The 12487-nt window shown below is 37.8% G+C and overlaps 2 protein-coding genes across 3 annotated transcripts; one reads left to right on the forward strand and one right to left on the reverse strand.

Moving 5' to 3' along the window:
• Positions 1 to 932: 932 nt before the first annotated feature.
• Positions 933 to 7088, forward strand: LOC121632117 (catechol O-methyltransferase domain-containing protein 1-like). 2 transcript variants are annotated; one of them, XM_041973307.1, is made up of 7 exons: positions 933 to 1083; positions 2173 to 2297; positions 2397 to 2502; positions 4406 to 4524; positions 5313 to 5367; positions 6414 to 6547; positions 6626 to 7088. In XM_041973307.1, exons 2-7 carry the CDS (start codon positions 2193 to 2195, stop codon positions 6776 to 6778), a joined length of 672 nt encoding a protein of 223 aa, XP_041829241.1. In that variant the 5' UTR covers positions 933 to 1083; positions 2173 to 2192; the 3' UTR covers positions 6779 to 7088. The 2 variants fall into 2 exon arrangements, with proteins under 2 accessions (XP_041829241.1, XP_041829240.1); XM_041973306.1 differs by lacking the exon at positions 933 to 1083 and adding an exon at positions 1357 to 1505.
• A 4-nt stretch (positions 7089 to 7092) lies between these two features.
• LOC121632116 (voltage-dependent anion-selective channel protein 2-like) lies at positions 7093 to 12479 on the reverse strand. The gene is made up of 9 exons (XM_041973305.1): positions 12346 to 12479; positions 11200 to 11271; positions 11017 to 11066; positions 8977 to 9129; positions 8839 to 8891; positions 8503 to 8730; positions 8183 to 8333; positions 8010 to 8067; positions 7093 to 7915 (listed from the first exon to the last, which is right to left on the reverse strand). Exons 2-9 carry the CDS (start codon positions 11264 to 11266, stop codon positions 7824 to 7826), a joined length of 852 nt encoding a protein of 283 aa, XP_041829239.1. The 5' UTR covers positions 11267 to 11271; positions 12346 to 12479; the 3' UTR covers positions 7093 to 7823.
• Between the last annotated feature and the right edge of the window lie 8 nt (positions 12480 to 12487).

Raw genomic sequence — 12487 nt, forward strand, 5'->3', positions numbered from 1 at the left:
AAGTCCAAGGTTTGTGCAGTTATTTGGATTTGAGCAGAACTTTTTAGGTAATATAAAATATGTACAAACTTCTTTACCATAAATAAGAACTGAGGAGAAAAATTTGCCAAGTTTGCCAAGAAGAATCATTCTTCCTTTGAATAATTTTCTGTTCAAATGTGTCAACTGATTAGAAAAATTTTATTTTGGTGGCCTAAACTGTGTAACAATATGTAAGTTATTCCTCTTGCTTTCAGAAACACTGGAAAAAGAACCTTCAGGTATTATAATAATTACTGCAGTTATACTACAATATACAATTATTTGTCTCGTTTTCTTTTTTTTTTTTCTTTTTTTTTCAATTTTTTTATGATATTGACTCATGCAAGGGGAATCATTTTATCATTTAATATATAAGCCTGGATGTAAAATCCAAGCTGTGAAGTTAAAATGTGATTAATTCTTAGTCATAACCAACAGAGGGCAGACTGCTACAACTACTTGTAAAACACACAAAACATTTAGCTTTTATATGAAAGGTTCGTATGACATGCAAACACTTTGCTTTGCAGGAACATCTGCATCATTCATTTTTACAGCTACTGGTGCCACTACTAATAAGGTTTTATGTTAATAATAGCTAAATAATGTCTGCTACATTAACCCCCAGTGATACACCAGAATTTAAAATCAATATTTATAGAAAGCACTGTCAGTGATACCACCCATCCATTGACTCCTTTTCAACATGACAGGTGCTTTAAGTTCATATGTTCCTCAATCAAAAGTGCAGAGTATAATCTAAACTCTGAATATATATCTTCTGTATGAAACGTTTTAGATGTGGCGTGCTAAAATTTAAACTTTTGACATGCTCGCTGTAAAATCTGACGTCTTACAGTAAATGGGAAGTGTAGCCAACTTGCACACAACTTTAGACAAAGGGCGTTTGTTTCACAGTCCTATCATAATGGCTGCAGTAGGTCATATGACCATCTTTATGTACACATGACTGACCATCTTTTGAGCTTCGTTTAAAGAAGAATTTGTCCATCCGTCCAATCTGTCCCAATCGCCAAGGACCAGGCTCGTAAAACAGCATTGGTAAGTTTGTTTTCAGGCTACGTTTCAGCTTCACTTGATACCTTCAGTCGCTGTTTTTGCATATTGTCAGTGGAAGAAAGATGTAGACGTAATTACATTTTTTTTTAGCTTTTATAAATATCAGCCATTGATGTTTGATAGGCTTTAAACTTCACTTGAAAAGCCACTCCTTAACAAAAATGGACTCGTTGGTCATTGTAAGAGAGGTATTACGCCGTTTTTCCTCTTTTCACGCTCGAGCTTCGCCTTTCCAAGGTGCATTACGGGAGAGTCCTGAGCCAAAGCGGAAGCGTTTGGTCCGCGCGCAGGAGATCGTGATATTCTTTTTCTCGTCAACGCCATGTCTTATCGCAACGTTACCAAAGAAGCTTTGATCGGCTCCATTACACTTGGGGTTATTTTTGTCGCAGGCTATTTCTTCGGTAAAAGCGAATGCTTTCAAGATTTATATTTATATAAACACACGCACAGTCAGAGTTACGTAAGGTCGCAGCACCAAGGTAACCTATCAGCAGAGAGGTGGAGAGGGGGAAAGCTCGCCAGGAACAAATAAATTGAAAATCAGTAGAACACAAACATTGAACTAAGTCAATGTTTGTATTTCTGTATGTGTGTGCGTGCGTGTGGGTGCGCGCGCACTAACCCCACCCCCTACACTGAAGAGGAAAAAGTATGTTTCTTAGTGACTGATTTAAAAAAAAAATTTTAAAGGACACCTGAAATTTAAAACCTTTGATTTGTCTATGCCTCACTGAGCTTTAATGGTCCGTACAGATGTGTAAATGTGGTAAATGTAAATCTGCACAGCTTTAGAAAAACTGATAATATACAGTGTTGCACAGGCTTTTCTTTCAGTTGTAAAACTACCCGCTTTGAGTCCACAAACGAAAACATAAATCATTGAATTACCATCGAGCTGGATAATTTCCTGTATAGATGTCTTTTTCTGGTTCTTTTTTGAGTTAGAACCAAGCTGAATTAGATAGTTGCACATTAACTACAGTTAACTGAAAGATCTACAATCTAGCTGCATGGGGCCCTAACATCATTGTGTTCTTAAGATTCTTATTGCTTCCTGTTTGCCCTCAGGAAAAAGGAAACCTTCCAGAATGAGCATCTCTAAAAGTCACACTGCAGGAAAGGACAATCCAGTGATGCAGTATGTCCTCAATCACTCTCTGAGGGAGCATCCAGTCCTGAAAAAGCTTAGACTGGTGAGTCAGTCAAACCATCTGAGACACTGCTTATTTGCAGCCAGTGTTTTGAGAAAATCTTAGACATTTATGCAACTGGTTTCCATTTATTGTTTTCAGAGGACAATGGAAGACTCCTGGAACATCATGATGGTGGCTTGTGAGCAGGCGCAGTTCATGGCCAATTTGGCAAAACTAATAAAAGCTAAGAAGGCTTTGGAGATTGGTAAGTTTGTACAATTTAATATCACACTCAAGCATGATGGAAATTATTTTTCTTGGCAGCAAGACCACAAGGTAAAGCCAAACATTCATTCATTTTCTATACCACTCAGTCCAGTTCAGGGGTGCGAGGGAGCAGGAGCCTATCCCAGCAATTAGCAGGCAAGAATCAGGGTCCACCCGGGACAGGTTGCCAGTCCATCACAGGACCAACACAGAGACAAACAATCACTCTAACTCAATTCTAGCGTCACCAGTTAAACCTAACATTCATGTCTTTGGATGTTTGGGAGGAAGCTGTAGTACACGGAGAGAACCCACGTATACACGGGGAGAACATGCAAACTCTACACAGAAAGGCCACCATTCAATGCCGTCTCCAGCTGAGGCTCAAACCAGTGACCTTCCTGCTGTGAGTCGGTGCTCTTCTCTTTGAAGATACAAGGCCAAATGCCACATCCGGGTTAGTTTTTTCGGGGTAATGTTGGTTCCTGGTTGTCTTCCGGTCAATGTTTTGGTCCGCTCTCTGACATTTTGCTTCGAAAATATGTGCTGCCATTGCTTGCTGGCGGAAAACTTTTATAGGGGGGGAGGGCAGAGAGAAGGGAGGAGGCGGCGATTCACATGAACATACATGAACACGCAGCCGGACCAGCTGGTAAACACAAGGCTCTCAACACAGAGAGACCGTGTGTGCCATCATGCTATACTCCAAATGAAATTACACCTCTAGTTCTTCACATTCCTCCAATCTAAAAATGAAGAGTTCCCCTTATTGCCCCTTTAAGTCTGCATTAGGGAAAGTACAGATTTTCAAAAATATTCCACAAAAAGTGCCTCATGTACCTCAACTAATACATTCTTGTGTTTCACAGCTACTATACAAATCACAAATCTCTCCTCATATTTAGAAATCTTTTTCATGTTTATTATGACTTAATGAAAAGAAAAGAAAGTCACTGAATGTTGCATTTTCAATGTATTTTGGGATGAAATGATCTGCTTTCCTTTGACAAAGGAGGACCAATGTTGCCAAGGCTACATGAGCTAATAAAGCAAGTAATGAGGCTCCTTTTCTTAGTTAGCATTTGAAGAATTTAACTAGCTTTTATCATGGATCCACTAAAATAGTTGAATTTCATTTCACCAAGTAATAGAATCCATTGAAAAAAAGGACCATTCTTTCACACTGAGCTCATGGAAGACTGTTTTTTCTCCATATCAGAGCAGAAATTTATACATTTTTAAAATGTTTAATGCTGTGACTTCCTTAGACTTGAAAAGACTGCTTAATTTCATATTTCGTATTGATGAGTCAATCCCCAAGCTGCTTAATATTTTTGACAACTTAATGTAATACAGTACGTCACATCTTTTATTAGATTTACACCCTAGATCTTAAGAAACATTATTTGATTTTTAAATAATTTTCTTTGAAAGAAAAACATGTCCATTTAAGTTGGAATCACATAAAAACAGACACGTCCTTAATTTTGATTATCTCTTCTTTCGTCCCACTGCAGTACTGTCACAGCCTGCCCAACACTGCACACATGAAAACTGATTTAAAGCCTGGTTGTATGTATCTGATGCCAGGAAATCAGCTTTTTCCAGTAGAAATTAAGCTGGTGAAATTGGGTCAAAGGCTGGAGAGTGTTATCGTAAAAGCATCTGGAGCATGTACTTGATATTGTGATACAATATTAATTTAGCTTTCTCTAATAATCTCAATCAGAAAGTTTTTCGTCTGCACAACACAAAAAAAAAAACAAAAATCAGACCATTGCAAAGAGTCATCCACCATGCAGACACCAGCTACAGAACCAGAAACTTAATTACTGTCACTACAATCAAATTTTGCCATTTTTTCCTTCTCATATTCTGATCTTAGTTTATTACATTTCCAGGCGTATACACAGGCTACAACACACTGAACATAGCGCTGTCCTTGCCAGAGGATGGAGTCGTCATAGCATGTGACATCAGTGAAGACTACACCAACATTGGCAAACCTTTCTGGAAGGAGGTACGAAGCACATCAGCTCATATGATCGCCTGAATGTAAAATGCTACAAGCAATACTGTGGGACTCCTGTATGGTGTGTAATATTGTTGTATTATTCCCTTATTACAAAGTGCTGATCAATGCAGAGGATTATTATGCTCAACAGGTAACAGATGCAGTTGTATTTTGCATTGTAAAATAAATATTTTAAGAGCCTGTTAGTTTTTTTCTGATAAAAACACAGCAGTAGGACCGTGCTAAAACACTTAAAAGCAACTGTCTGAAATGAATGGCAGAAAATGAAATAATAATTTAAAAAAAATAAATCTTGGATCATCTGGGAAGCAAAAATTAAGAAATGATTTGCAGTTTGCAGCTTTTAAATACTGGTGGTTCGTGGTAGTTGATATGAATCTAAGCAGAAGCACAGTTTGAAAATATGCATTCAACTCCAAAATGTTTGCTGGCAAGTCTTCAGTTTTAAAACACGTACTAAATAATTTATGAAGCAAATAAACCACTGATTAGTCAAGCAAACAAATTTATTCTTTTTGACCAGGGTCAACAAAAGATGATGTATCAAGCACACATTAGTTTTTATTTTGTGTGAAAATGTGATTGCGTGTTACTTTGATTCAGTAAATTCCAGGAAAGGAGGAAAATACTGCATGTTGTCTACATTTGACTCAAAAACATATTGTATATAACGTGTAATGCATGTATGTTTATAATGTTGCACATCGGTTACCAGACTGCATTTTTGCTTCATTAATGCCTGATAATATTTTTCTGTCTCTCTCTCGTTACAGGCTGGAGTTGAGCACAAAATTGATCTACGCATTCAGCCAGCCTTAAATACTCTAGGTACAGTCACACATCTCTCATTGTAAAATTGACTAGAACTGTACACCTTTCTTATTCAAATCTTAGCAAAGTAATTAATAAGACTTTTGGATGCCTTCAGTTTTTTTGCGATAAGTCTTAATATGATTTAAGGTAATTCACATATTTAAAAGCAGTAATTTCTAAGAGCCTGCCATTGCTTTAGCTGGGAAACTGGGTCAGAGACAGGGTTTAGCCCAATAGCAATCCAAAATAAAACCTGCTGCAAATGTGGTCTGATAGAGGTTTGAGGTCACAGAGTTCAGTATAAGGGCCGATTTCTTAAGAGATCAGTAAAGCAGTTTCTAAAATGTAAACACTAGAAAGAATTACACAGAAGAAATAATAGAACAAAAACAATATCTATAACGTTGGCTACACTGGCGATGATCGATACTAAAATATTGATATCTCTTATACAAGCTAGAATAAATTTTCATGTTAAAATATAGATATTTTAGTAATCTGAGTAAAATATGTAGCTTTTCCACTAACTTGAATACAGTGGGAAGTAACTGTCAGGATCTTGTCTAAATTATACCAGCTGGTAGGAACTACTTTTTCTTCCACCTGTCATGTCTAATGTGAAATAAAACTAAGCGTAGCAGCACAGCAGTGCATTGTTCACTCATTTGTTCATTACTCACTCAGTCAGCAACGGCACACTGTATGATGTGTGTGGGAGAACAAAGGGGTATTACAGCAACACCCCAAACCTCCTTGAACAACAAAGAATCAGTGATAACACAGAATATAATGAGGCTATGATGAGGCGATCCAAAAGACAAGAGGTGAAGGACAGGTGCTGCCTGCTAGAGCGAGATAGATGTCACTACGTCGCACCCGAAAAAACCCCAGAGTAAAGAGCACTATAATGAGTAATGAGAATTATTAGATATAATATTTACTTCACATTTTGAGATTGTCGGAGGTCTCACTTGGTTAGAATTTGAAATACTGTTGACCAGAATGAGGCATCAAAACTGGCTGACCATTCATTTATCACTATATAATTCTGTTTCTTTTAGATGATCTCCTGTCTTCTGGCCAGGCTGGAACATTTGACTTTGTCTTCATTGATGCAGACAAAGTAAACTATGACAGCTATTATGAAAAGTCTCTGCAGCTGCTAAGACAAGGAGGCATCATTGCTATCGACAATGTAAGTGACTCAGTTAAGTCAAGTTTGAGTCATTTCAACCAGCAAATCATTTTAATGAATTTCTTTCTGGTGCTGCAGGTGCTGTGGGGTGGGAGAGTAGTGAATCCGTCTCCTGATGACGCAGACACTGTGGCCATTGACAAGCTGAATAAGAAGCTGCACAGAGATGCTCGAATTACACTGAGCATGCTCACAGTGGGAGATGGGCTCACGTTGGCTGTCAAACTATAGAACTTGTGTCTGAAAAGTTCAACAATGAATTGGCTGTCAGGAAAAGTGTCATTTTTAAATTAGGGACGTTAAATGGTTGCCAGAGCCTATGTTTAGTTTTCTGTGTTCATGTCAGTACAGGGATTGTGGGTACAAAACACTGTATTTAGGTCATTTCAGTGACAGATCTGTGACTTAAAACTGCAATTATTAGTCTAATTAACAGTTACAAGACATTTGATTAACTGAAGGTATGTGATTTTTACTGATCTATCTTTTCTGATTTAATACTGTTCAAGTATGTATTATAATAAAATTACTTGAGATGATACAAGTGGATTTCAGGACTTTATTGTAAAGGTAGACACAGCAACACACAAACTGCTCCCTTATCAATCACACAGTCCTCAAATGGATAGAGGTGGATAATTTATTCAGCCTTTTATTTGAGTCATAATGAGGAAACAGAAAATGCATTAAGCATTGTCTTGCAAATAAAAAGTGGGTACTCATGGTAGCAGAAGTCTAAAACTCAACACAGCACAATAAAGGCTGTCTAGGAGAAAATATGCCAATAGATTGGCTTCAATGTTAATAACAGTTTGTTGGAGTGGTCTCTCAACAAGGAGTCAACACCAGTGACAGCAATAATATGTGCAAATAAAACGAAGGATTAAGAGCTTAAATAAAGGTATAGTCTACTCTGCAAAATAACAGCTCAGCCTGATATTCTACATTATCACACATCAGCAGAATAACAAGGTTTTCCTTCTGGAGCCACTAAAAATAGAAAAAGCCATCTTTCAACATCAAGCAAGAGGTATTTCTATTATTATGGAGAAATTGGCAGAACAAAGAATACCTGATAAAATAAATAGGTTACTTTATTGTAACTACTTGTTGTAACCACAATGACAGGAGGCTGGTGGAACTGTTTCTGTATGTGCCTGCGTATTGGGGTTCTACTTGTCTTTGCCTTAAAACATCTGTTGCTGTTGATGCATAAATGCTGAAGGCCAGATTCTGCTGAAACTCTTCCTCTTTTTGTTGAAATGGCAGATGATCTTCACGCCTCCAGTTCCAGGCCTAGACCTAGCTTATGACCACCAGCGTTGATGTTCTTCCCATCCACTAATGCTGAGAGGATGAGTTTCATACCTGAAATATACATTTACAATTTATTATTATTATTTATTTATTTTTTTGTAATGTTTTGAGGTGTTTTGAATGGTATAATGAAGCTGGTTTTTACCAGGCCGCAGAGTCTGCGTGTATCCAATTCCTACCAAACTGGCGTTATTCACTTTAGCCTGAGAAAAAGTGTCAAAATTATTCAATTTCAACTGAATTCTTTGAAATGTTAACAGAATCAATACATTTTTCAACTAAAACTAACTTTTTTTTCTCTTCAAATTGTGCACTTACCGATATGGAGGCACTGGAGTCTAACTGGTATTTTGCAGCAATGCCAAAGCGAGTGCCATTGCTGCCTGCCGTCCAGGCAAGATTCACAGCAGTCTCCAGTTTATCATTTACCTTCTGATAAATGGATCCGCCAAACTCTGAACCATCATTTCTGGATGGAAAAAAAATGCAAGACATTCTTGAAAATCAAGATTATTAAACAGCTTCATATAGAAATAAACAATCCCATGTGACTAACTGACTAATTTGGAAAGTTGTTTCTGTAGGAGAAATATTCTCATCCAACCCGATTAAACTATTTTCTGATTTTCAAGACATACACATTGGTGTGGAGCTGGAAGTCACCGGTCTTGTAACCAATAGCGAAGTTGCTCTGGGACATCTTAGATTTGGCTGTGTCAAAGGTCATCTGGTAGCCTGCCAACCATCCCTCATAGCCTGCCACCACGGCCCCATGTATAGTTGGACCAGCAAAATCTAAATCTACATCAACCCCAGCGTTAACATATTCCCGTTTGTAAGCTGTCTTGACTTTGCCGCTCTTCTTGCTGTGAGATTTAGGGGGAAAAAAGAGAAGAAGAAAAAATAATTAAAACGAAGGAATATGGAGAGTCAAGCAATGTTATTTAATTACTTATAATAAATATCTAACTTGCCCAGTGTTAGGTGAAAATGTGGTGTCAAAAGTAAGTTTCAGCCCTTTGGTGATCTTTAAAAAAAAAGAAAAAGACATTGCATCAGTCAATTTGAGGTTTTTAATTAGAAAAATATCAATAGTAGAGTTTTCCATGTACCTGATCCTCAACACAAACTTCTGTCCCAAGTGTATTTTCTGTGGTCCACTTTTCTGTGAACGTTAGTCCATACTCAGCCCATTTGTACTTGGTTTCCAGGGTACCAGTGACCTTGCTGGTGTCTACATTGGATGAGCCAGATGTTTTAAATTCCTGAGGGAAACATTAAAAGATATTAATCCTACCTGAAAATAATATAGTCTTATAGTTTCATCAACCTTTACAGCTGAAGTGCATTTATTACTGAACTGGCTGATAAAAATGTAGATGTTAGGGTAGCATGCATTACAATATTCAAGCCACTATTAATACATATTGCATGAAGAGCAGTCACGTTAGATACATACCAAGTTGAATATTTAATAAACTTGTATACAGAAGATAATGTTAATTTATAAAGTACTTTTACAGTTGTGATGACTCAGATAAAATCTATGCTCATAATTTACAGTGTTAAAAAAAAATCAAGAGAACACAATCATTACCATGTAACTCAAAGTCAGTCACACTTCTAAGATATCAATCCATCCAGTTAGGAAGTAATACTGATTGTGAATCAGTTTTACGTGGTTGTACAAATGAAATATACAACAGGTAGAAATGAGAGGCAATTAACAAGAAAACCTCTATAAAGGAATGGTCCTGCAGGTGGTGGCCACAGATCATTTCTCGTTTTCATCCTTTCTGGCTGATTTTTGGTCACATTTGCATGTTGTCAGTGCCCTCACCACTAGAGGTAATATGAGGCGGTGTCTGCAAACCACAGACATTGGTCAGGTAGTGCAGCTCATCCAGGATCACATCAATGTGCACTGTGTCAAGGAGGTTTGCTGTGTCTCCCAGAACAGTGTCAGGAACATGGAGGAGATACCAGGAGACAGGCCGGTATAATAGGAGACGTGGAGGGGGCTGTAGGAGGACAACCCACCACCATCAGGACTGCTATCTGCTCCTTTGTGTATGGAGGAACAGGAGGAGCACTGCAATAGAGCCACAAAATTACCTACAGCAGGCCACTAATGTACATGTTTCTGCTCAAACTGTCAGAAACAGACTCCAAAAGGGTGATATCCATAAGTGGGGCCTGTGCTCACAGCCCAACACTGTACAGCCCGATTGGCATTTGTCAGAGAACACTAGGGTTGACAGACTGGCCATTGGCGCCTTGTGCTTTTCACAGATGAGAGCAGGTTCACATTGAGCACATGTGACAGATGTGAGAGAGTCTGTGAGAGAGTCAGGTCAGTGATTGTTTGGGAAGGCATATAATTGGAGGGATACACAAACCTCCATATGCTAGGCAGAGGTACCTTGACTACCATTAGGTACCGGGATGAGATCTTCACACCCACTGTTAAACCATTATGCTGCTAAAGGGCCTAGGTTCCTTCTGATGCATGACAATGCTCAGCCTCATGTGGCTGGAGTGTCAGCAGTTCCTGCAGGACAAAGGCATTGATTCTATGGACTGGCCTGCCCATTCACCAGACCTGAATCCAATCCAGGACCTCTGGGACATCATGTCTTGTTCCATCCACTGCTACCACGCCGTACCGCAGTCTGTCCAAGGGTTGACTGATGCCCTGATCCATATGGAGGAGATCCTTCAGGAAAACATCTGTCATCTCATCAGGAAGATGCCCAGACATTGTAGGGAGTGCATACAGACACATGGAGACCATACACACCACTGAACTTCATTTTGAATTGTCTTGAGGAATTTCCACAGAAGTTGTGCCAGTCTATGATCTGATCCTTCCTCTTTTGTCTTTCGAAAGTGAATCTAAATCCAGACTTCCATCTGTTAATGATTTTATTTTCCATTGATCATTTTATGTTATTTTGTTCTCAACACCTTCCACTATGTAATGAATGAAGACTTTCAACTGGAATATTTCATTTATCAAGATCAAAGATGTGTTGTGTAAGTCTTCCCTTTATTGTTTAGAGCAGTACATACCTTAGATCTCAAGGCATAAAAATCAGAAAACAAAACCATGCATCACACTCATGTACAATAACAGAAGTTGTTAAACTCACCACTCCACTTGAGGACTTGGTCTTCACATCAAGCTTGACCAGCCCGAATCCTGCAAGGACAGTAACAGTGAGCAAGTACTCCTACTTTCTTTGCTTGGATATGCATATGAAGCAGTAGACCCATCTTTAACTGCCAACAAATGCACATTTATAAGAAAGTAATTTATCTTCGCAGACAGTTACCATATCCTTTATTGAAGATGTCTTTTGCTGATTTTCCCAGATCTACATATGGTGGAGGAACTGCCATTATGCCTACAAGAAAATATATCATAAGCTATAAATGGTCATACAAAACAATAGAAATTGGCTGTTTCAGAAAAAACAGTAGAAAAAAAATGCATGAACAGAAAACAAAACTCCCAAGAAAATAAGTTCCCATGCTTAAATGAAAGCAAAAAAAAAAAAAAAAAAAAAAAATGCCAACAGCTTTTTCCTGCATTAATTTGATTGAGATATTTAAAGAGAAATAGGGACAATACTATAGAGAAGTAAAGAAATGGACGTAGATAACCTAAATTAAAATAAAAATTAAGATTTTTTTAAGTTACCAAAAAAAAAATCCACGTAATTACTTTATCCTGCATCTGGCACAACCTTTTAAAAAAGCCAAAAATACACCAAGAAAGTTTAAAATGTTAATTTATTAAGACATGGGGAAGTGAACATTCTGAGAGGTTAAATTTGTTTCTAAAATGTTGGTTTACGATGGTTAAAGGTCGTGTTTATTGTTAGGTAATGCAATTATGAACTGGTTATGGTTTTAGGTGCAGTCATCATTAGTAATTATATGATTGGTATTGCCTGACACCTACTGACTGACCCAGAGTCATACAATCAAGGTTAAACTGGAGAGTTCAATCCTTCACTGATCGCTTCCAGTAACCACAAACACAACGCCTTTTTAAAACAATCTGAAAATTAAGACACGCCTGGCAAAAGTGTAATTTAGTCCGATTCTGAAATGCTGATAGTAAATACTCAGCTCAGAAAGTGTATAATACAATACCATTAATTTAACAGAGTTCTAGAAAAAATAAAAATAATATATATATATATATATATATATATATATATATATATATATATATATATAAAGATTAGAGAGGTTGTCTATTTGTATTTACTCCTATACTAACTTAGAACATTAACCCACGGACAAATATAATCATAGAGGCGCGCTCACTGTGTTTTGGAGTTTGAACGCACTCGGAAAGTGTAGTAGGGGGCGTTTTCGAGCTAGCAAACTGGGATGTGTGATAGCTACCTCACTTACACTCGAACAAAACAGCATGCGTAGCCAAAGTATTTAAAAGTCCAATAACTTACCGAGAATTGCTGCTATTCTGTGTGGCCCAGATAACTTGTTAGATTAAAAAACGGTCCGAAAAAGGTGAAGGAAACCGGTGTAGGACGATATGGAGGAGACACTGCAATAAACACCTTACTGACCTCGGCGCAGAAGGACCCT

Source organism: Melanotaenia boesemani, chromosome 21, assembly GCF_017639745.1.
Source record: "Melanotaenia boesemani isolate fMelBoe1 chromosome 21, fMelBoe1.pri, whole genome shotgun sequence".
NCBI classification, from domain to species: domain Eukaryota; kingdom Metazoa; phylum Chordata; class Actinopteri; order Atheriniformes; family Melanotaeniidae; genus Melanotaenia; species Melanotaenia boesemani.

Coding starts and splice junctions, on each gene's coding strand:
- LOC121632117 (XM_041973306.1), top strand. CDS start 1,424: ATGTCTTATCGCAACGTTACCAAAGAAGCTTTGATCGGCTCCATTACA. Junction 2,503..4,405: donor TAAGAAGGCTTTGGAGATTG/GTAAGTTTGTAC, acceptor TTACATTTCCAG/GCGTATACACAGGCTACAAC. Junction 4,525..5,312: donor GCAAACCTTTCTGGAAGGAG/GTACGAAGCACA, acceptor CTCTCGTTACAG/GCTGGAGTTGAGCACAAAAT.
- LOC121632116 (XM_041973305.1), bottom strand. CDS start 11,266: ATGGCAGTTCCTCCACCATATGTAGATCTGGGAAAATCAGCAAAAGAC. Junction 9,130..11,016: donor CCAAGTCCTCAAGTGGAGTG/GTGAGTTTAACA, acceptor TGTTTCCCTCAG/GAATTTAAAACATCTGGCTC. Junction 7,916..8,009: donor CACGCAGACTCTGCGGCCTG/GTAAAAACCAGC, acceptor TGTATATTTCAG/GTATGAAACTCATCCTCTCA.